This window comes from Stereum hirsutum, assembly GCF_000264905.1.
Source record: "Stereum hirsutum FP-91666 SS1 unplaced genomic scaffold STEHIscaffold_5, whole genome shotgun sequence".
NCBI lineage: Eukaryota > Fungi > Basidiomycota > Agaricomycetes > Russulales > Stereaceae > Stereum > Stereum hirsutum.
Window position 1 is genome coordinate 217870 of NW_006763135.1, and position 22530 is coordinate 240399.

The 22530-nt window shown below is 53.0% G+C and overlaps 5 protein-coding genes across 5 annotated transcripts; 2 read left to right on the plus strand and 3 right to left on the minus strand.

The window, feature by feature from the left end:
- Positions 1 to 1421: 1421 nt before the first annotated feature.
- On the minus strand, positions 1422 to 1917 carry STEHIDRAFT_155151 (uncharacterized protein; the record flags this gene model as incomplete). Its single annotated transcript, XM_007302483.1, has 3 exons — positions 1422 to 1432; positions 1519 to 1530; positions 1608 to 1917. 3 exons carry the CDS (start codon positions 1915 to 1917, stop codon positions 1422 to 1424), a joined length of 333 nt encoding a protein of 110 aa, XP_007302545.1.
- A 1920-nt stretch (positions 1918 to 3837) lies between these two features.
- Positions 3838 to 6248, plus strand: STEHIDRAFT_155152 (uncharacterized protein; the record flags this gene model as incomplete). Its single annotated transcript, XM_007302484.1, has 6 exons — positions 3838 to 4031; positions 4096 to 4335; positions 4395 to 4556; positions 4624 to 4810; positions 4874 to 5028; positions 5090 to 6248. 6 exons carry the CDS (start codon positions 3838 to 3840, stop codon positions 6246 to 6248), a joined length of 2097 nt encoding a protein of 698 aa, XP_007302546.1.
- Positions 6249 to 8098: 1850 nt separating this feature from the next.
- STEHIDRAFT_155153 (uncharacterized protein) lies at positions 8099 to 10123 on the plus strand (the record flags this gene model as incomplete). The annotated part of the gene is made up of 2 exons (XM_007302485.1): positions 8099 to 8151; positions 8206 to 10123. 2 exons carry the CDS (start codon positions 8099 to 8101, stop codon positions 10121 to 10123), a joined length of 1971 nt encoding a protein of 656 aa, XP_007302547.1.
- Positions 10124 to 10676: 553 nt separating this feature from the next.
- STEHIDRAFT_120071 (uncharacterized protein) lies at positions 10677 to 11519 on the minus strand. Its single transcript, XM_007302486.1, has 2 exons — positions 11318 to 11519; positions 10677 to 11258 (listed from the first exon to the last, which is right to left on the minus strand). Exons 1-2 carry the CDS (start codon positions 11417 to 11419, stop codon positions 10743 to 10745), a joined length of 618 nt encoding a protein of 205 aa, XP_007302548.1. The 5' UTR covers positions 11420 to 11519; the 3' UTR covers positions 10677 to 10742.
- A 1119-nt stretch (positions 11520 to 12638) lies between these two features.
- On the minus strand, positions 12639 to 21142 carry STEHIDRAFT_120072 (uncharacterized protein). The gene is made up of 11 exons (XM_007302487.1): positions 20010 to 21142; positions 19639 to 19839; positions 18770 to 19307; positions 18538 to 18662; positions 18399 to 18468; positions 17823 to 18330; positions 17529 to 17737; positions 17186 to 17433; positions 16857 to 17020; positions 14337 to 16741; positions 12639 to 14282 (listed from the first exon to the last, which is right to left on the minus strand). The coding sequence occupies exons 1-11, from the start codon at positions 21006 to 21008 to the stop codon at positions 12802 to 12804; spliced, it is 6948 nt and encodes a 2315-aa protein (XP_007302549.1). The 5' UTR covers positions 21009 to 21142; the 3' UTR covers positions 12639 to 12801.
- Between the last annotated feature and the right edge of the window lie 1388 nt (positions 21143 to 22530).

Consider the following 22530-nt stretch of genomic DNA (forward strand, 5'->3'; position numbering starts at 1 on the left):
CGACTTATCTTCAACTTCTACTAAATCCTGCTCTCGATCTCCATAGCTCTATTTCACGGTATTGCACATAGCGCCCTCTTATTTCCCTCGTGAAGAACCCTATCTTGGGTAAAAACCGGGGTCGTGTCACCACAAGCATCGAGACGACGAAACGTCCTCGCCACACGTTATACAGACCCCGATCCATCTCCTTCAAAGAAGCTATCCTAGCTGCCCGAGCTTGATCCTGGTAACGTTTCGCCGGATGAAGTAGACGAAACGCATCGAGCTCGTGAGGCGTTTGCGAACCATTTCGGACGAAATGTGCTCATGAGACTTGAAATTTGAGAGATAACGAGGAAGCGTTCCGACGGCTTTGACGAAACTGCCGGCATATGACGAAGTATCCAACCTCACATGAGAGCAAAGCAACTGAGAAGGGAGAAGGAACGGTGAAGACATATGTAGGAGCACGGACAAGAGCGTGCCACAAGGGTATGGTACGTACCTGAAACCCAGTATATCGTCGACGTTTTCGTACATCTCGAGCTGTCCTTGCAAAAAGAGTCGCGAATGGGTAAGTCATGTGCAAAAAAGAAAGTAGAACGAACCTGTAGACGTGGTATGGGCATGTCTGCCTGAGAGCTGCGCTCGCCGCTAAGTTCCAGTAGCCTTCGGACTCCGCGTCGCTGCGTTGTGTATCTCTCACTTCGGATCCAATTATGATATCTTTGACCGCGATTGTACGATGTGCTAGGTATGCGCTGGGAAAGCGATGCAACCTCGGATGCAACGGCGGATGGTAGTACGGCTTCCATGACTGGGGAGAAACAGTTTGAAACGCACAGTTGAGGATGTTGATTACTTGAGGTGGAATGAAAGAAGACACCATACTTTTGATCTACAAATGTGCCCTCATCTGTGTTCAGTTCCGCTCGTTGTAGAAAATCAAGGCGCAGTTCGATATCTGTGCCTAGCTGAGGAGCTGGTCCTGCGCTCTGACCGACGAGAGCGACACCGTGGCATTCAAATTCCACTATTCGCAATGGTTTGGCGCGGAAGGCCGGACTACGACGTGAGGCTGACTGAGCCACGGGTCTATGTAGCAGTATCATAAGACGAGACGTGAAGCGGAGCCATAAATCTGGCCTAAGTGACAAGGCGCCAGCGCAATGGCGAGATATAGCGGTAGGACGTCTATTTGTAGTGAGTCCAAGAGGGCGAAAACCAGGAAAACGCCGCAAGTCAAAACAATGAATGTCGAATAATAGCGATAGCTCAAGGAAGGTGGATGACAAAACTGAGAGTGCAGAGTTCGGGAGGACCTTTATCGTCGGTTGGACACGAGAGGAGCCTCGAACCTCGCTCCGTGGTGCAACTGGTTACTAAGACCAAAAACACCGTGGAGACTCAAGCATGAGGGTAAAAATAACATACAGAGCCTAGTCATATACTGCGAGGTTCGAAGAAAGGAAAGAAAATGGAGAGGGAGGGCTGTTGAGTATCAGACAGTGAACGAACAGGGCATAGGGGACGCACCATGTACGATACCTATACATAGTGTACGTGACAATCGTCACCAGCAATCAGCCATCGATATAACAGATACCATTGGACTGAAGGCGCACCATAAAATAACGTCCAAACCAACACAAAACTCATCACGTTCTCCTGTCCCGGGTTGACCATCTCTACCCACCCACCGGGCAAATACTTCGTCGGCTTGCCTCCGAAGTTAAATATCAGCATGCACACCGACGTTAACAGTGTTGACAATGCGAATAGAGCGAATCCGTAGGCGTTTTCGAGGCCGAGGATACCTGCCACGGCACCAGCAAGGGTGGAAGATATGAATTTGATGGTCGAGATTGTGTGCGTGTTCGTGACGATGTGGGGCGCGAAGAGACGTTGAGACGCAAGTTCCGCGGGAGTGGACATGATTATCGTGGACTACAAAAGAAAATAGTGGTTTATGGATGGATGGAGAGAAGAAGGGCGTAGTACAGTGTTCAGTGTTCCAGTCACGCTTCAAGGCATTGAGATTGACTTCGGGTTTCGAGTGGCGTGCATTTCAAAATGAACTCAAGTTGGGCCACATATTTTTACAAATAATTATCCACGTCAAGCTTACACTTAAAACAACTCTCCAGTGACATCGCAGTCAAGATGCACGTACTTTAATGTTTCCTCAGATATGAACGTGCTCTCTTGCACGACGAAAAAATTATATGCAGCGTTTGTGCGGACTATAGTCGGAGTGAGCCGGAAGGATTTGAACTCCGAAACGCGACGTGGCGGCAGACGAGTTGACTTGGTCTCTCTTGGCCTCCTATAACCAGAGTAGCCGTCGTTCAACTGGCTGGCCTGAGGATCACCTGTCTTTTTGCTTTATGATCGCGGGTCTTGTCTCTCGTGCTCCTTTTGTTTCGCGAAGGATATCTTGCTGGGAAATTCACGCTGTAGCTATGGGTAGAAGTGGTATCCTGGTTGGACAGCATACTGAACTGTAACTTCACGCTGTAGCTTGAGTTGAGGGAGAGGGACTCGGTGAGCAGCAGTGAGGTGAGTCTTCTTATACGATACAGCAAAACCTTTATCTAAATACGCACTGTTTCTTCTGACGCCAGCCCCTCCGTTCTTCTTCAAATTTTCATGCTCGGTTCGTCCAAACCCTCTAGCCGTGGTGCTTCGAGCCGATCCCTACTCTGGCTAGAGGAGCCGTGTTCCAATGATGAGCTCTGTGTCTATGTTTGCGCACCCATCCTCTCCTGCGATCATCAAGATGATACCGAACTTTATATGCCACGACTACAAGGTGTATTCGTCCGGCATGTTTCTCTGCCAGGTTTTTGAGCTCATCTCCCAACATTCCGATACAACTGTATCGCTTTCAAAGCTCTCGTAGAAAAAGGTGTGTCTCCCTACCCGACTTTCCCGTATTACATGACTTTTCGCTGATACGTTCTAATGTCTGCTCCTAGGTTGTGCTTCGTTCTATTCTTCTCGTTGAATGTCGTTTCAGCCGCGTATGCCGCTCATCCTTTCAAGAGGTCCCTCATCCTAAAACATAGGTGATGGTCCCCTTGCTCCTTCGATATCTATTCTCCTCGCCATCTTTCCCTATATGTACTAGATTCTCTTTGAAAGAAACACTCCCCCGAAGGCTTCTTGGCCTCATCTGCCACTATAAACCTTCTTCGCACTCAGTTTACGTCAACTCCACGCATTCGCGAGGGCGCCTCTTATTTTATCATGCATATACTGTATCCCTCCTGCTATCGCCGTTATTTGTATTTCTGTATTTGTCTTTTGGCGACGAAATTGACGTATCCTGATGTTCTCACCTTGAACAGTCAAGATTGACTTCGAAAAAAGGTTTTCCAACCACAGGTAAGTCTCTTCTCATCCAGAATATGTTTCAAGCTTCAGACTAGTTCGTACCCAAACGGCATAGATGTTCGCATAGCGACACGGGAAACCGATATGACAGTGGTAATCATCATCGTCATAAATCGGTGTACGTCTCCAATGACCATGCCCATGCTCTATTTCTCGAGAACGGTCCCAGTACCCGTGCGCGTTGCCTAATAAGGGTGACGCGCAAAGGCATGACCCTTTTGAGAAAGTTTTGCCCACTCTCGCGTCCAGTCTGCGGGGCGCGTGCCGAATGCCGTAGATCGGCACTGTTGTGGTGCTTTGTTTGCCCCAAACCACGACGCGCCTGAAATCCAACCGCGTCGTTTCGCTCTCCACCACCATCCTCCCTTTCTTCCCCCTCCTCGCGTCACAACTTGGCCACCTCCACTTTGTTTTTCTGCTTTGCTCGTTTTCGCCAACCAGAAGCCGACTGCATCAAACATGGCCTCTCCTCTCTCCACGACGTCTTTCGTTCTTTCAGAGGGCGAGGGCGACACATCTGCCACTCAGCAATCGACCCCATCCCCCGCACCCTTGCACAACACCAACGTGCCCAATACCTCAACCTCGAAGTCGAAGATGGCTGCCCTGGTGCAGTCGATGTCCAACGTCGCCAATGTTATTCATGATAAGATGTGAGTAAAACTTTCGACGCGTCGACGCGTAGCATTTGGATCTGATTAACATATGGTCACATAGTCGCGGGTATGGAAATGCGGCCGTGCAACCGAACACCCCATCCAACTCATCGTCAACTCCTCCTGCACCTCATTCTTCCACGTCATTACAGTCCTCTGTCGATGCTAACCCCGGTCAAGAACCATGCATCATGTCGTCGACTCCGACAATCTCAACACCTGTGTCGTCGCGTTCTCCTGATCTTGTGTTGCCGTCAGCGACGCCTATTATCCAAAAACCTGCCCCTCTCAAGCTGAACTCGTGAGTTCAGTTTCGATCCTACATTCCTTCTTGTTCTCACTTTTATTGAACCCGGACAGGTCTGCGTCGATTGCTAGGCCCTACATTTCTCAACCAATGCCAAACAGTGCAGAGTTTGATCCTCTACCCTCCTCACGGGTCACTCCCGCCCCTCGTCTCAGCGACGCTCAAGCTTCTAAACCATTTAATGGTGTTGCTATAAGGCGGAATGCATCTACGTTGTACGTCGGTCCACCACTCTAGCGTCGACTTCGAGTTTTTTTTAGTATTGACTACTCGTTCCTGTAGCCCGTCCCACAGTGTAACGGCATCGACGTCGACCGCCCACAACTCCATCGCTCTCGACGTCAGCCACGTTCATGGTGGAACCGAACCAGAGAAAGACAGAAGACCCTCCAAACGAGGGCGCAGCCCAATAAACGACGGCGACGATCAGGACGATGTGAAACCCCCGAAGAGGCAAAAATCTAATACGGTAACAGTAATCTCTCTGTCATCGTGTGTATCCTCTATCCGTCCTCATGCATATTCGTTGTAGGCTCCTCAGGCACCATGCTGTGCTGGGATTAAGCCCGAGGGTCTGTCGACTCATCGCAAGTCGGATATACACAGAGACAGATTGCCATCGGAGGAGCAGAACAAGCTCGAGTGGTGGGTTTGTCCCAATTTTGGGAGTTGCCCAACTCGGCAAATGTAGGTTCTTTTCAAAATTTCTTGTCTTTTCTTTCCACGCTTATCAATGCAATCCAAATAGGCACGGGCGACAAAGCGAAACACGGAAACATCTCGGGCAGGCGGCTAATTCAGGGTGTCGGGCAGTCGCGCCCAACCGACCGGTACTCGTAACGGGTCTCCCACTGTTCTTGGTACTGCCGAACAACGACGGCACCGTATATTTTTTGCCAACCGATACTATCCCGCCTCAATACCGCGGTAATTTACATTGGCTCACCCGCAAAGTGAAAGACCAGATCAAGAATCTCGAGGTAAATACACCTGGCCTCACAAAATATAAAAGCCAACCAAAGACAATCCTGGACACGTATCCGTCACACCCACCCGTGACGTCTTCCAGCTCGCAGTCCAGTGAGACGATGTCGATCACTGACCACATTCCGTCAGCCACGCCCGTATATTGGGGGCCTCCAGGAGCATCTCAAGCCACTCCCGTAGCTACGACAGCTACAGCCACAGATACTCCCTCGTCACCCACGAATGATGAGCGCTCTACGCTTCCATGCTCTCATACGGCGCCTCCACAGAGCTCAACCTCACGATATCTGTCTTCGACGTCTACGTCGACGGACGCCCCCGCTTCCACAACTCCTTCATCCTCTCTCCCGGCGGCCTCTTCGCATGTCCCGATAACTTCGAGTCCAGATATTTCTGTTGTCCCACGTCCAATTTCTGGCCCATCCGCGGCGCGTTCGATGACTGACTCTAGTGCTTCTCGAACCGCATCCTTGAGCTCCGCTACACCAATGAGGTCTCCGCAGGCTCCTGCTAATCCCCCACCTCCCGCGCCTCTCCCACGTATGGCCGTCCAGTCCCATCTGTTATCCTCTACCCCTGCCCCTCCCTCGAACATGCCTGGCAATTTGGTTGAATCTGTTGTTCCAAACGCGAGCTCTTCAGTGTTTACAGGAGCGTCAGCTTCAAGACATGCCGTCGACTCTCGGATGGCTCCATATGCTCAATTGGACGCTAACACTCGACAGGCTATAGCCCGAAATATGAGCGAATCGGATCGTGTCATCGACGAAATCCAGCGACTGAACTCTGGACGGCCTATAGACCTGACCCACTACCGACTGAAGTATTCGAGGCCTTCCTTTGGCATCCCCCCTAGCTATACTACGCGCTCATTCGCATCGAGGTCCGGGCGCTCCGATTCATCGTCCATGTCTTCGTAATTCTCCCTCGCAACGTCGTCTTCTTCCTCGTTTGCCGGCGTGCGTCCAATGTCTACGGCCTCGATAGCTGGGGACCTACTGGTCGGATCACGGTGCTAGGCTCGACTCAGCTCTAACCTAAGTACGGGGCTCCTTGGATGGCCGAATTTCATGGAAGAAGCGAGACACTCTCGACTTGCTATCTACGTTACAGTTTGTTGTTTTGAAAGTATGCATATTTCTATCATTTGTATTACCTTTGTACTCGAATCTCTCATGTAACCTACTGCCTGTACCGAGCCTGTCGAAGTGTGGATCATTTCCCCCCTTTTCCCATCAGTCCGACTCAGTCAGTATTCTCGATTGTCTTTTAATAAACATATATATTCTGGGCAGTACTTGACATACGCTACGTACGTGTTATCTATCTTTTTGCCAGTACTGTGAGCGAAAGAATTTTTCCTGGTCCTTGAATGGGATTGAGCGTGGTCCAAACTTGGGCCACAAATACACCGCGTGTGGCAACAGGACACCCAACTTCGTGGGAATTGAAGCTCAGTCCCAGCCAAGTCCCGAAAAGTCCCGGAGGCGAAGGCCCAAACCACGCCCGGCCTTCGCTTTGGCCTCAGGCTCTCGAACCTCCTTCACCAGGTCTCACCTAATGTTCTCAGATCTTCCTTGTAACATGGCGAGGACAAAGTCGCTGTAGACGCCTATCCTAAGGCCCTTCAAGTACGTGAATATCATTTCACGGAAAACTGTGTATCAAACTTGCGTGGGGCTCATTCCGCACCGAATTGCTGGGCGATATGATGCTCTCTGAAATCTCTGTCGTCTGTGACATGAAAATTGTGCTCACCTACTTACGGTACTAGGCCTGGTTTGGTTCTAATAACGCAGTCGTAGTTGGTCATAATGCAGTTCTTATCCAGTTCCGATCTTTCCCCTCACCCAATGTGTAGCTTGATAGAAAGCTGGCCTGCGTAATCGCACTGCAGGAAGGCGAGCGTCTTACTTTGCGGTCTACATCCATTGCGCTCGTCGCTACTCTGCAGTAAAATGCGATGAGGAATAAGACATTGATGGCATTCATCGTTCAGATGGTGTCGTATTTGCGTTCGGTCTCGTCCGTGCAGAATGGAGACTCGGATGGACCTGCATTGTCCCTGCATAGTGCCGACACAATTCCCGAGAGCTCATACCGATCGATCGTGAATGGGCACATCCACCTTGGAGCTATTCTGCGATCCTATTTCCCCGGCGCATTCGTTATGTTTTTATTTTACTAATATTAGTTTAGTTGATGGTGGAGGAGCCTCTCACCTCGCGGCCGTGGAACATGATACCCTCAATGATCTGTCGACGGATATTCTGTGCAGTGCGTACGCCTCAGACTGCCTGACTTTGTCTCGAACGTTTTCTCGGGTCCCACCGCAGTGATGCGCGCCGCATTCCTCCTATGTGGTATGCGTTTGTTGACGGATGTGGTCCTTCATGCACTGTGCCATTGTTCATTCAATGCCACCGGAAGACAGGTGACGCCGATGACAACTAGGGATGCAAGGCAGGGTTCATGGATTGCCAAAGATTGACAGCGCGTCCGAAGCGGGCCTGGGCAGTTTTTCTCTACGGCACAATATCCGCTCGGCCTCAGCACACAGAGCTGCGTCACCTGGCAACACAGTAATGGGCCCTTCGAGATGACGGCGTGTCCGAGTCGTTGTTTGTTCATGTTTACGACGGGTTGTCGCCCCCTATAACTAGCTGGCCTAGCTGACACCCTCAACACAATCTTCACCACCGCCCACTCGCTCGCTTCTCCACATATACAATTTTAATCGTCCCACGATTTGCGCCTCGATACCTCTATCATGCAGCCCCAGGACCCACAGGACCCTACCCAACCTGTGCTCACTGTAGACCCGTACGTCTGTATATTTTGTCCGAAAGCGAAATCTATGTGCTCATTGCCGTGTAGTTTGACACAGAAACTTCTTCGCGATTACGCCTACGCAGAAGAGTCCCTTCAGATTTTCCAGGGCTGGCTCAATGCGGGTCCTGCCCAAATCTTCCATGACATGCGGGTCCATGCTGGGCGCGCCATCAACTCCCGAATGCCCGTCGGGGGTCTTCCCATCGAGATTCTAGCGCGTATACTCCTCTTCCTCCGAGATGTCTCTCCACCCCGTCTTAGCTATCCTGGGGATGAAGACGGGGATCACGACATCGAACATCTTCCCGTTCCAGACCTTGGGTGGATCGCGGCGACCCATGCCTCCGCTCAGTTCTACAACGCTGGGAGGGTACACAGCCATCTGTGGTCTGAGGTCGTAACCGATGCTCTGGGAATACCCTGGACAAATGAAATGTACATTCGCTCGGGTGAAACCCCCTTGACATTTAGTAGAGATTGTGAGTCTCCACGGGGCTCCCCTTTGGTCCCTCCCGGCCCTTTAATTCGCGTCAAACGGATCGAGCTCACCAATGTTCATCCTGATCTCGATCCAAACCACGCTGTGACCATGGACTGGCTCTCCAATTCGATCGCCCCCGCTCTCGAGCATCTTGTCATTCGTGGGCCCTGCGACGACTTCGTCGAATTCCCTGAAACCCTGTTCGCAAACTCCACTCAACAACTCCGGTCCATCGTGCTGGAAAACATCAATCCCACTTCGGTCTCGTCCTTCCCACCTTCGCTCACGTCTGTCGCGATCGCATTCAAGCTGTCGGATAAGGTTCTTACGTCTTGGAAAATGCAAGAGCTGGTCGACATGGATCCGGATTTCTTGGGCGACCTCTTACGCAGACTTGTGACGCTCGAAGACCTGACTCTCGTCAACTGCATCCCTCTTTGGGACAGTTGGGCGTTGGACCCGGTGGCTCAAACCTCCAGAACGGCAGCGATTCCACATCTGAAGTCCCTCTCCGTCACGTGCGATACATTGGAGTCGCTCTACTGCCTGGTCGATGGGTTGAAAGCTTCCGGGACTGTTCGGAAACTGGATCTCTGTGTCGAGGCTTTCGACCACAGCTCCGGAGACACCAGCTACGACGGGCGTGTGGGTATATGTAGGGCTCTGATTTCTGACGTCGTTCAGGGGCTCTGTTTTTCTACGTCTGTACCAATGGTACTGACATCGATGGAAGCACTTGCTATCGATTTCAAGCAGGGATCGTCGGTTTTCCTTGAACTCTCGTCTGCGTCCCAGCCTTCCCTACCTGCCTACGACATCAAACTCGACATGCCTCTCATCAGCCCCATCACCGTCCCCTTTTTCACACTGGCTCTTCTTGACAATCTTCCGGTCGCATGGTCGGCCCTCAAGTCCCTCATCCTGACAAACCAAGATCGTGACGATGCCCTTCGTCCCGCGTTCGACGGTGAGTGGAGTTCAGCCGAAGCGCAAAAACTCTTACTCGAGCTAGGCGGCCCTCACAGTCAACTCTCCTACTTGCGATGCGGAGACGGGATTTTGAGGCCGTTCGTAGAAGCCATGTTCGCCGTCACCATCGCCTCGCCGACGGACGTCGCCCTCCCTATGCTCCACGACCTCCGCATCCACGACGACGCGCTCAGCCTTGATCTACGCTTCTACGAGCCTGTGGATATGCACAGCGTCCCTGTCATGCACGTAGGACGGGGAGCACTCTGCAAGAATACCATTGAGGTCTTCAAGCTCCGCTGCCAACGAGGTGTTCCCCTTCCTTACGCGGAAATAGCTGTCCGGTATCCTGATCAGACGCAGGACGGATGGATAGGGCAGGTCGTGCGAGAGGAGATCCAGAGGGGCGAAGAGGTCTGCACGCCGGAGAGGTGGCTAGGGGTTGCCCAGCGATTCGCCCAGGATATGATGGCTGTGGTGCGGACGGTGAAGGTCGATAGAAGGGAGGATTAAGAAGTTTGACGGACGTTAGTCTTTACTAGAGTCGATGTTAGCTGGGCTGAATATCGACGGCTCGTTAGGCTTGATTTCTTGACACCCGTGTATTTCCATCTATGACATTATGCCCCGCTATGCTTCCTCTACTATAACAATCCAATTTCATGTCAACTTGACGGCTGGCCTCATCGGCCCCGGAAAATCCGGCGTGTATCCCAGGGACACCGCTGCAATAAAGTTTTGCTGTAAGAGCAAGAGAGACCTCTGACCAGTTTTATGATTGCTCGATCGAGTTATGTAACCCTTCTTATTTCTCTGTACAACGTCAATCTATTTCGTGAAAGCATGGAGAGCATTAGTCATCTCGTCTCTGACCAAGGACGGACGGAAAGTAGTACATTCTTATCACGAGTCAAAAGACTATGCTCAAATCTCACTTAGCACCATCTTTCTTGCTCGCCATCTCAACGATCGAGTCACCCAGTCCAAAGATCCCAACGATGAACCTCAATATCCTCCGCCTATTTCTCAAGCACATGTGACACCTCAACGTCAACCAAACCGGGTACATCCCCATCCCATCCACGTCTGCAATGTCCTTCTTCGCCTTTTCTTGATCCTTCTGCTCGCTCAACTAACTGGTGTCCTCCAACGCGGACAAGCGAGCGGTCTCGATCTTGCTGGCGAGACTAGCCGGGACGAAGGGCAACACTTCGTTCTCGATTACTCGAAACCAGAAGGTGGTACCAAAGTCGGGGCTCGCACGGAAGACGGAGGGTGAAGCATGACGGAGAAAATGGATTGTGTGGTGCGGGTTGACGATGTATTTGTCTGGTTTCGACTCGGGTGTCTGCGGGACTGGGATCGATTTTGATCCGGAGCGCGAGGAAGTCGACGCCATTTTTTGAGCAGCCACGGGAGATGAACCGAAGGCCGTGGAGGGGGACTCCTGTGTCTGGGTACCGGAGGCAATTTCGTGTGAAGTAAACGGGTCGTCGACGGCGAAGAAAGCGATGTGACGAAGGATTTCGGCTGGGAGGCACGAAAAGGGATCTTGTGCAATTGGCGCAACGACATTGGGTATGGGAGCTGGCGTGTTCAACGACGTGCCGGATATATCGGGCTCTTCAGAAGGATCGACAAGCATATGCTATAGATCGGACGAAATAGAATCAGCGAACGTTGAATTTTATACCACACAATGCATACCTGATGTTCAACACCGCCATCCCAGAACTGGCCACACAACTTCTCCGCACCACCCATCACAGCCCGATCAACATGGGTAGCAGGGAGATAGTTCCTGAACATCGTATGGTTCAGGAGCCAATCGTATGTGAGCTTCAACGACCGAGATTTATCCTCCCTGACTATCGTCGATACCAGACGTCAACAAGCGTCGTGCACAGGGAGAATGGGGAAGCTCTCCTCCGAGAACGTATACAGTCCTTCCCCTACACTTTCCTCACCACCGTAGCTGATTTCAGGCCCAAAGTCACCGTAACTCATCCGTCCAACGCCACTGAGCCTGACGCGGAGGGTATTGGAGCGGCTGAATTCACCGTACATCTCTCGCCAGCGGCTTTGCCACACGACTTGATGCTTCTGAACGTCATATTTCTTCCAGTGGGCGTCGTCATCTTTGCCCAATCCGCCATCGTCGTCCAAACAGGGGCTCTCATCGCCGCCGCCACAAATTGCACAGAACGCTGACCAAATTCCTGTGAACGCAGAGATATTGTCAGAAAATCATATCGGACGGAGAACAGCAGAAAGGGACGAACCCATGCCTGAGTCGACGGCCACTGGTCGATGGTGGTGGTATATCAGAGGAAGAGAGAGGTTCCTGGTGGGTAAGGAGGCGCAAGAAATACTTATAGAAAAAGAAGACAGAGAGACATCAACGCGTCATGAGCAAGCAGGGATCCTCGGCGACTCCACGATTCCCGTCCAGAAGTAGCAACTTATCTCTCAAATCGGGTTCAGTAGCACGTTAAGTTCGTCTCAAACAGGCTCGAAAGACCGGCCATTAGTCCCATTTTGAGTAAGCCATGCTGGCAGGAGGAACGACAATATATGCGCCCGCGGTCATGACTAGAACACTTACGGACCAGAAAATGCACGCCAGCGTGCAAAGATCCGAGAGGGTGAAGTCGATTATCTGAGCTTTCGCCGAGCCGCAGGACAAAACTCTCCGGACCAGACAGACCACTCTGTGGTCGGACGAGTACCCTATTGCACAACCGTTTGAAGAATTAAAGAATGGACGTACCCGGGCTTCAAGCTATGATCAACCTGGTGTCAAATTGACCAACGCTTCCGTTTGGTGTGAGAGTAAGAACAGACGGGAGACTGAAAGGCAAAAATGACACAGCGATCATTGTAACAAGTGACCATATGCATGAAGAAGGCACGCAAGGGAGATCAAACGCATACTATCATATTGAATAAAGGCAACAACATCCGTGCCAGCATATACAACATACATCATCGGCAACAACGAGCGGAAAAACACGGCCAAGGAAGAAACGGGAGTCAAAAAGGCAATACTGAGGACATACGACCGTTGGAAAGCGAGTCGGCGCATCGAGCCACGATGGTGAAGACGGGAACAAATAGCATAAAATGGAAGCCAACAATAACAGCGAGAGGAACATATCACGAAAGTTCACGACAAACACATGCGGCGTCCATCATGGCTGCGACGAGGACTGTGGTGGCGGTGGCCCATAAACAGGAGGTGGAGGAGGCACCGGCTCCGGCCAGCCATCCTTTCCGCGCGGTACCTCCTTCCTTTGCGGTGTAGGTGGAAGCTGAGGCTGAGGTGGAGGCAGAGACGGCCCAGGAGGAGCAGGAGCTGCGAGGTCACTGCCATAGACCTTGACTCTACGAGGCGTCGTTTCTGGCTGTGGAGAAGGGGAACGACGATGAGAGGAAGGAGGTCGGTGGGAAGTGATATGTGTAGGCGAGATGTGCGTTGGCGAATGCGATGGAGGACCTGAGACGGGCACTGAATAGGACGACGATTGTCTCGGGGACGGGCGAGGTTCACGACTCTCGGGAGACATGATCATCGCCAGCGACGGCGACAACGACTGCATAGGACGTGTGCCCATCGTGGGCATGACAGTCTGCGAACCAGTGGGTGGTGGTCCTCGAGACGACATCTCAGGACTCCTCGCGATGGTTTGACGTTTTTGCGGTCGCTCCAGTTGACTGAGGGCCGTTGGACTCCTCATCAACATAGCTTGCTCGCGCTCTCGCTCCACGCGTTCGCGTTCACGTCCATCATCCTCGGAATACTTTCGCTTCTGCAGGTTCTGCGGTGGCGTCTGCATTGGAGCCCTACCAGTGCTGCTGCCGCTGCTCGGGGGACGAGCCTGGGACATCGATGGTCCATGTGGCGGCGTCTGGACTGGAGGAGCCCTGCTACCCGTGGGAGGCGACATCTGAGGCATAACAGGCGTCCCCGCGAGCGTCGGAGACGGGTTGGTAGCAGTGGAGACTGGAGGCCGAGGAGCAGATGCAGGATGAGTGGGATGCGCATGAGCATGAGGATGTTGTTGAGGATGCATCTGTGAATGCGCCGGCGAATGCTGTTGGGAATGAACGTGCGGATGTTGCGACATAGCATGAGCATGGGCCTGTGCGTGAGCCTGAGCCTGCGCCTGAGCCTGGGCATGAGCCTGTGCCTGAGCCTGTGCTTGAGCCTGCGTTTGAGGATGAGGGTACGCAGAATGCGTCGGTGTACCCGTAGACATAGACCCGGGTGGCACCGAGGCCGGATGGGGTGGCGCATGCATCCCGGTCCACTTTGCCCAATGTGGAGGCGCCATGGGATGATGCATTCCGTTCGCACGAGGCTCGTAATGTGCGGGATGTGTAGCCGATGGTGGCGGTGGATGATACTGTCGCGGAGGAGGATGCGAAGCGCCGTTCGGATGAGCAGGAGCCGGAGATGGTACAGCAGAGTGAGGAGTAGAGGCATGCGAGGGCCCAGTGGCGGGAGGAGGGACTCCATTGGGGGCGCCATCGGGCTGACCTGGCGTGAATCGGATCAATTCGACGAACAGTGTCTGTGTGTACGGAGGCGGCAACTTCTTGTAGATCATCTCCTTGCTGAACAGGTCGAGCATCCTGACGGTGTCGACGTAGGTTTCCACATCGGTCGTGTCTACCAAACACCTCGTGAGCAAAATATTGTATGAGACGGGAGAAAAAGACTCACGAATATCCTTCACCCTCAACTCGGCGTACTCGTACCTCCTGTTCTTGCGAAGACAGCACAGAGGACAGATGAATCGGTTGGAGTAGATCGTATGGTCGACGGGGAAGAAGACGCAACCACCGTGGTACATCTTGCTGCAAGACTCGCACGTCACTGTCGGATAGTTGAGCAAGTACGGTGTCCTCCCACGACAGATACACCTCGTCTTGTCCAGCCAATCCGCATCCACGTCCTGACCAAACATGAACTTCGGCCGACGCCGCTTCTTGGTCCTAGACTGCATAGGCGTAGGCTGCGAAGCGATGATGCGATGGAGACCAGCGAGATCGAGTCCGAAAGTGAGGTCCTCGCGAGGTGAGATGTTGAACTGAAGCTTGTACAGCTTGCGCATATAATGCCGAACCTGACCGATGTAGTCCCTCTTCTGGTTCGCGTCGGGAGAGGAAAACGACAAGAACTGTGCGATGACGGTGGAGAGCCTAGAGATGCGATGAACCATGATTTCGAGCTGCTTCCACTCGGGCGAGTAGAACCTGGTGATGACGGGAGCCTCGTTCAGAATGACGGGCAGCACGGCGAACTGGAAAGAGCGCTCCTTGCGGATCGTCCCGTTCCAATGAGAATGGTCGCAGAACGGACAGGATCCTCCACTTTTCGCACAGGCGGCATGGAACCTCGCCGAACAGTGGTCGCATTGGACAGCGTCAGAGACCTGGCCTTGTTCGGGCGGGCGCACGGCGTCGAGACAAATGCAGGTGAAAAACTCGTCTTCGGGCGGAAGGTCCTCCTCCGGCCTCGTATTGTCCATAATGTCCTTCATCAACAAATCCACATCGATCGGCGTCTTCTTCCAAGGCATCGTCTCCAGCCAGCGATAATGCTGCGTAAGCTGCTCGTCGATCGTCTCAAATTTGGGCATAGCAAAGAGAGCGGTAAGATGCTGTTTGGCGTAATTGACGAACTTGTCAATGATTTCGAAGACGTCATCGTCTTCCGCATGCTCGAACCTGTCCCTCAAGAGCTCGTCGCACTTGTTCTCGCAGTCGCCCGCGAGATCAGCCATCCGCTTGAGCTCCTTGACGGCAGGTATATTGAAGTCCTTCTCCGCCCTTGTGACGAGCCGCATCACGTCCTGGACCTTCGGCTTCATCACGCCCATCTCCGGATTGAGCCACGTCGTCGCCTGGCGCTCGTAGTCCTTCGCCTTCTCCCTCGCGTTCGCGATCTTGGAGAGAACGGCAGGATCGATGGGAATGGTGGCGTCGATGTCGTTGAACTCGTCGAGCTCCTCGATGGTCTTGAACGGCTGCGAAAGGACGTGGCGCGCCCGCTCGTCCCAGGTCTGACCCGCGCGCTGACGAGCCTCGAGGTCCTTGATGTGTCTGTTCTCCGAAGAGAGGCCGCAGATTCTCGCTCTGGTGAGGTAGCCCGAGACCTCCTCGAGCGTCATGACCGACGTGTCGTCCACATTCGCCTCGAGTTCTTTGATCAACTGCTCCCGGGCGACCATCTTCTCGACGTCGATGAGTTCATCGAGAGACACATTGAGCGATGACGCGTCGAGAAGGAGTTTCTCGCAGTCCGCGACGAATGAAAGCCTCTGAGTCCCGTCCGACGTAATTGATTCTCCACTCCTCAGGAAATCCGACGTTTCCGCAAGTAGCGCCTTTGCCTTCCCCCTAACTTCCTCCGCCTGCCCCGCCAACGTCCTCAACATTCCAATCTCGGGACAATCGAACCCAAGATCGTCCACCTGCCTCAACAGCTCATACAAATCATCCAGACTCTTATCCGGCCGATCCGGGACATCGAACCCTCCATATCCATCGGGACCGGCTGAAGAAGACGTGGGGACATTGTCCCCCGGCGCCTTCCTCTTCGCTGCCCTCTTCCGATTCGGCTTCCGCACCAGGATTTCGTTGGCCATCTGGACCCATTCTCCCGCCTTGACGACGCAGCGCCTAAGATCCTCCAGCCCCTTCATTCCATCATACTGAATCTTATCGCCCTCCGCCAAAAGCGCCTTCAAAGCTTTCAAATGTGGCCTCGCGTTCTCCAACAACAACCTGCTCAACTTCGCCTTCCATTGATCCGGAATTTGCGCTCTCTCCTGGATCTTCTCCTGCGTTTCCATGAGCTCGTTGTCCGAGAAGCGAAGACGGAGCGAGCGATGGTCCATGGAGCATTTGCAGAGCGATGAGACGTGGTCGACGCAGACGACGATGTTGGGGTTGCAGGTGCAGGTGACGGCGGAGAGGTAACAGAAGGACTTGCAGATGTTGCATTGGTATTGTTCTTCGGTGGCGCGATCTTCACGTTCGAGCGACTCGCGGAGGCGGAGTCCGCGAGCTTTGCGGCGGTTCGCGAGTTCGCGGTCGGTCATCTCCATAAGGCTCGGATTCAACCTATTTATGGAAACAAAAGGGAAAGTTCACGAACAAAAGAGAATAAGAATAAGAAACCCGTTCATCAGCAAACGTGCGCAAGACACAATCTTCACAGGGTAAAGAAATAACATACCAGATAGCGGTGGCGATGGACTGAGACTGCTGCGTTATCGTAATGAGCAGCTCATCGTGCGAGAATACAGGGAGCTTGCGATGCTCCCTGTATCGCTGCACACACTGCCGACCGTATGGTAGCCAATCGGGCAACGCGAAGTTGACGGCCTCGTTGAAGTTCAACTACAAACAATTCGGGACCGAGTCAGCACCATCAAATAAACAAGCAAACAAACGAAAGCGTCCATTGGCGCCCGCTCCGCCACCCAAACGCCGACCAATAGCATGCATCCACGTCCTCATCCACACGCGAAATCAAGAAAGCGAGTAAAGGGAAGAAAAACGCACCCCATGATTGAAGCCCGCATGATATGCCTTCGGATACGTAATCACAAACTCTCCAGCCCTCTGATTACACGCATACACCCTCACGCCCGCCTCCCTCAAGCTCGTGGGGTTCATCAGCGTAACGAGCTGAAACAGCAAATCCGGCTGCGTCTCGAAAAGATCGGGAGCTTCACGTCTGATCGCAGCTTCGAACTTTTCGGCGTCTTCGCCAGGGATACCGTACCAGGTTTTGGTCTCGCCCCAATGCACTGTTAAAACGGCGACAGAGATAACACGGTGGTTAGTATATGGGTTATGTATTGATGTAGAAAAGGGAGAGAGAGAGAGAGGGAGAGAAACGTACTGAAGTTGATCGAATACGTATAATGATCCTCGTTGTGCCAGCAAAACGTCGAGAAAATCATGCCCACATACGTCCACGGCACTGTCATCCCCGAGATATCGCTCTTGATATACCTAAGCAGCGACTCCTGCAAGATCGGCATATTGTTCAGGTTCCAAGGATCCTTGGAGTACGGATCGAGCGGGTGCGTTTCGAGAGTCGGCATCGCGCTGTAATTTTGACCCAACAACACCAATAATCAGCACACAGTCCACCGAAAAGCGGGATGAGTTGAGGAAATGGAGAAGAACGAACCTCCCATGCGTCGTCGAATGAACATCCGCTCCATACTCAATCTCCACCGTCTCATTCGAGCTCTTCACCAACCTCCAAAACTCCCTCTCCACATCGTCCTCCGTCACCCTCACATCCCCATACCGATTTGCCGTCGGTTCCCAAGCCACCTCCGCACCGGCCCTCGCGCCCTTCTCCTTTTCCTTTTCCTTTTCCTTTTCCTTGCCCGTGGCTCCCCGCCCCCGAGTACCAACCGGCGACGACGGTCCAGCACGAGCACTGACAGGTGACGTCGGACCGCCATTAGCAGCCGAATGAAGCGGCGCGCCAAACTGAGAGTTAGGCGGCGGATGGCCGAGGAACCAGAGTTTCCTGAAAGCAAGATCACGAGCCTGGAACGACGAAAGCGAGTGTTCTTCGCCCTCGTCGAATCCGAAATCGCCGCCTGTGCCGAAGAGACAGGTGTGGCAGAACCATTGACCCTTAGGGATGGAGAGGAGCGGGGGATCGAGGCAGAACATGTGGAAGCCTACGAGTTTGGACGGAATGGTGATGAGCGAATGATGGAGTACGATAAAATGAAGGATAGAGACATACCACAATCACACCCATCACAAAGCAACATCTCTTCGCCTCTATCGTTCCTCTGGCAAATCTCACAAGGTTGCTATAAGATGGCGTCTGATATCAATATCCCTTGGTAGACCGTATTATGAAACGAGAAAGAAATTCTCACCTCCTTCTCGTCCTCCTTCCCTTCGTCCTCGTCCGCCCCATTCGCCGCCGACGCAGCAGCGACCGCAGCCTTACGACTCGCCGCCGTCTGCGCCAATCCCTGTCCTTGACTCGCCCCCTTACTCGCTACAAAGGAAATATTCCAACAAAATCGCCGTCAGCATCACAACCACACACCATCCGCACTCAAGCAAGAAACCCGACGAAGAAAATTCAAACTTCAAAAAACTCACCAGCAACCCCATCCCTAACCGCCCTCCTCGGCCTGCCCTTCAACGGCATTTCATCCCCATCCTTCCCACCATGCCCATGCCCATCCTCATCGTCCCCATCCCCCTCCGGCAACTCGCTCAAAATACTCGACGTCTCCGTAAGCGGACTATCCGGTGCCGTACTCGCATTCGTCGTCGTATCCGGCTGCGGCGTCTCCTTCGACCTGGCCAGATCGCCCAGATCGGTATCGACATGCATCTTATCCTTATCCTCCTTCGAGCCGTTGATCCCGACCCCGACGTTCGCAGCCGGTGCGTTCACATGCACATGTCCCGCCGTCACATGCGACTCTCCGTCCCTCTCCCTTTCTCGATCCCGTTCTCGGTCTCTGCTGTGTAAGAGGTTCGCCAACGCGGGAGAGTTCTTCACTCGTTCGCAGAAATGTTCGTAAGGGAGGATGACGCGCGTGTATGAGTTCTTGAGCTGCGTGGAGAGGCCGGGGATGCCGGTGTAGCCCAGTAAGCGACCGATGTCGGCCCATTTCTTTTGTTTGGTGACCTGTGTGCGGTTCGAGAGTGGAAAGCGAAACGAGAATAACGTGGGGGAAGGAACGAGGTGAGGTGGAAAAGGAGAGGGATTAGAATGGGGATGTGGCGTGGTGGGATGCATGGAGAGGAGGCAAGGGGGAAACAGATAGTTAGTCACGGGTTTGACGGTCAAAGTAGGATGAGGATAAAAAGATGAACAGATGTAAAGACAAACAAAAGAGAAAAGTATCTTCTAACGACCACCTCCTCAACTTAAGAAGTTAACGCCTCAGGCTCCACAAAAAATAAAACCAAGCCGCCACCATAGACCGAGACCCAAAAATAAGAATTAAAGGACTCACCACCTCATAACCTCCCATATCCTGCACTTCCTTCCTCAACACCCACAAATCCATAGGTTTATTGTTGATCGTCGGCACCGAGACGCGAGTATTGCCCTGCTGTTGATGAAACCGGTATAGTTGCTCGAGGAAGTTGATCTTGGCACGAGAGGAGGCTTCGATCGAATTCAGGCGTTGGAGGCGAGTCGTGAAACGGAAGTTCTGTGGCGTTTGCAAAAAGTGGGAAATTCAAATATCAGTACGTGTGGCATAACGGGCGGACAAGCAAAGTGGACAATGTAAAAAGTGTGAGAAGAAAATGGGAGAAGGTCTAGAGTAGGGAATGTACGACGAAATGGCATAGACAAGGAAGAAAAAGAGCGAGAACGAACCTCAGTATCCGTAACAAATGGCATCTTCCACCCTTTCGGCGGAATAATCTTCACCATCCCATACCTCCTCCCCTGATTCTCAATCTTCTTCACGTACCCCATCGGATCCCTAAACTCCTCCTCCGTCGGCTCAAACACCGGACAATCCTCCAACCCGAACGGCCTCCCACTCTCCTCCCCATCCACACCGTCCATCCTAACATCCCCGTCTGCGCCCCTTGCTCTTCTCGCAAACCCAGCCCCATCAACATCCCTCGGCGACTGGGTCCTAATCTTCGAAAAGTCCAACCTCGAGTTCACAGGTATAGGCACACTCCCGATCGGCGCCCCGTCCAAATCCAACATAACCTCCCTAAACGCACCCGCCTGCGCATCCGACGCCATCCCACCATCGTCACTCACGAGGGCGTTCGCGTGCGCATGACTCTGCAACGCCGCCAACGCCTCCGTCTTACTCTTCCTTGGTGCTCTCCTCGGCTCTCCTGCCCCTCCCGCAGCACTACCCCCGGCACCCGCACTAGCACCATGGGCCACACCGCCAGCGGAATGATTCGCAGTGGCGGCAGAAGACGAGGAAGAAGGGTTCGGATTACGATTCACGGCGGCGGCATGTGCAGCCCTCTGTTGTTCCGGGAGTGTTTGTCGATTATCCGACCTCGAAATCGGAAGCGCACCTTGGACGGGGATGCTCAAACACGAAGTAAAAGTCGGCACGGGCTTTCCCGGTCCCGCCTTTATTGTGGCACTACCACCAGCACCCGCGTCGGCAGCGCCATCAACAGCGGCTGCGACATCTTTGGTGGAATAAGTGCGCGAGGAGGGCGGACGGGGATGGGCCACAGAGGGCGAAGTAGGATGGTGATTATTGGCGCTGGCGGACGAAGAAGGTGGATGGACGGGAGTGGACGGGCCGGAGCCTGGGGCGGAAGGTGATGAGGCGTGAGGTCCACCACCACTGCGACGAGGAGCCTGCCGACGCGCTGGCGAGGCCGAGTGCATTGCTCTGCGCAATTTACGAAAGCTATGCGCTGTATGACTGGCGTCTCTGTCTATGGGCTGTCTTGATTTATTATCCTAGGCTCTCAGTCAGCCCGAGCGTCGAATATCTGCCCAAATAAATCCGAAATTCTCGCCAGCTGGGCGAGAGGAGAAAAAATAAAACGCAGCAGAGATAGGGAGACGAGAAAAGGTGGGTGGATGTGGGTATGTGTCGGCTGTTGTTTGAGCGTTGATTGTTGTTGGAAGAAGGAAGAAGGAAGGAAGGAAAGGACGCTCGCGCGGGACGGCCAGGGCTGGTGCGAGGTCGCGGGCCACGGCGGAGTTCCAATTCTTCCCTTCCATGCGCCGACCATTCGGGTCAAATCGGTGATTGCGAATTCGATGGGTCGGTGCGACACGTAACATGCGATCCTTTGACTCGGTTTCTGTCTGTTCGTTCGTATTCTTTGCTCTTCTCTTCCGGATATAGGCAGACCTATTGTGCTATGTCATTATGAAGCTCTCTTGTCTGTAAGCTCAGGGAACAACATAAAAGGGAACAAAAAGACAAGTCTCTCTGGCGCCGAATCCGGATGCACTCAAAGCACAAAGATAAACCACTCCATCTCACGCCTCACACACTTCCCGCATCTTTCCGGACACCGTTAGGCAAGTCACATCACCCCTGCGTTCCTTGTTTATCGCGTTCTCGCAAAGGGAAGAAGGTTCGCAACTCGGACTGGTCGGAGTATGCTACGTTACTGACTCGCTGCAAGAATAGCTCTAGCTTCACGCCATCCATCATATGCATCACTACCCTTTCATGATCAACCTAAGCTATCGTTCCATGCCGCTCCGGGACGTCCTGTGTGAGTTTCGCGCACGGACCTTTGTCCGAGTCCATATCCTGGACGATCATACTCTTCCCGCTCTTCTCCTATTAGCTCATATCCGGGTCGCTCGAATCTCCATGGACATGCGGACACTCCTTGCATTAGCCTCGTTCAGAGTTGGAATCGAAAGAGTGTTTAAACACTCTTTCGACAGTCGTTGAACGGTATTCGAGTCTTGGCGGTCGAAACACTCCTCTGTGATCCAATCAGGAGCGTTGCCGATTGAATACTCCTACTCGGCCATCACAGTATTCATTCCTCCTCGCTCCTGATTGGCTCACAAAGGAGTGTTTCGCCGCCAAGCCTCGAGGACTTCGTCAACGACCGTCGAAAGAGTGTTTGAACACTCTTTCGACGTGAACTCTGAACGAGGCTAATGAATCTCGTCAGCAGACTAGTACTTGCGACTCCGGTCTTCTGGCGTTGTACTCGCGTTCGCACGTAGGCCCATACTTGTCGTTTCTAGCCTGAACAAAGGTCCGACACCGAGTCGTTAAGAGATCCATATATCACACACGCTCTCGATACGTGAGTATGATGCACACAGCTCCCAGCTGTACTTCCAAAACCATCTCATAGAGCTGTTCGCCTATGTCTCGACGGAGGCCACAATTAGCTTGCGATCAGCGGGCATACTCAGTGCAAGGATC

Excerpts from the sequence above, each read along its gene's own strand:
- STEHIDRAFT_120071 (XM_007302486.1), bottom strand. The coding sequence starts at position 11,419 with ATGTTCAGGAACTATCTCCCTGCTACCCATGTTGATCGGGCTGTGATG. Across the intron at positions 11,259-11,317 it reads ATGGCGGTGTTGAACATCAG|CATATGCTTGTCGATCCTTC; the intron begins GTATGCATTGTG and ends TCCGATCTATAG.
- STEHIDRAFT_120072 (XM_007302487.1), bottom strand. The coding sequence starts at position 21,008 with ATGCACTCGGCCTCGCCAGCGCGTCGGCAGGCTCCTCGTCGCAGTGGT. Across the intron at positions 19,840-20,009 it reads CATTTGTTACGGATACTGAG|AACTTCCGTTTCACGACTCG; the intron begins GTTCGTTCTCGC and ends CAAACGCCACAG. Across the intron at positions 19,308-19,638 it reads ATATGGGAGGTTATGAGGTG|GTCACCAAACAAAAGAAATG; the intron begins GTGAGTCCTTTA and ends AACCGCACACAG.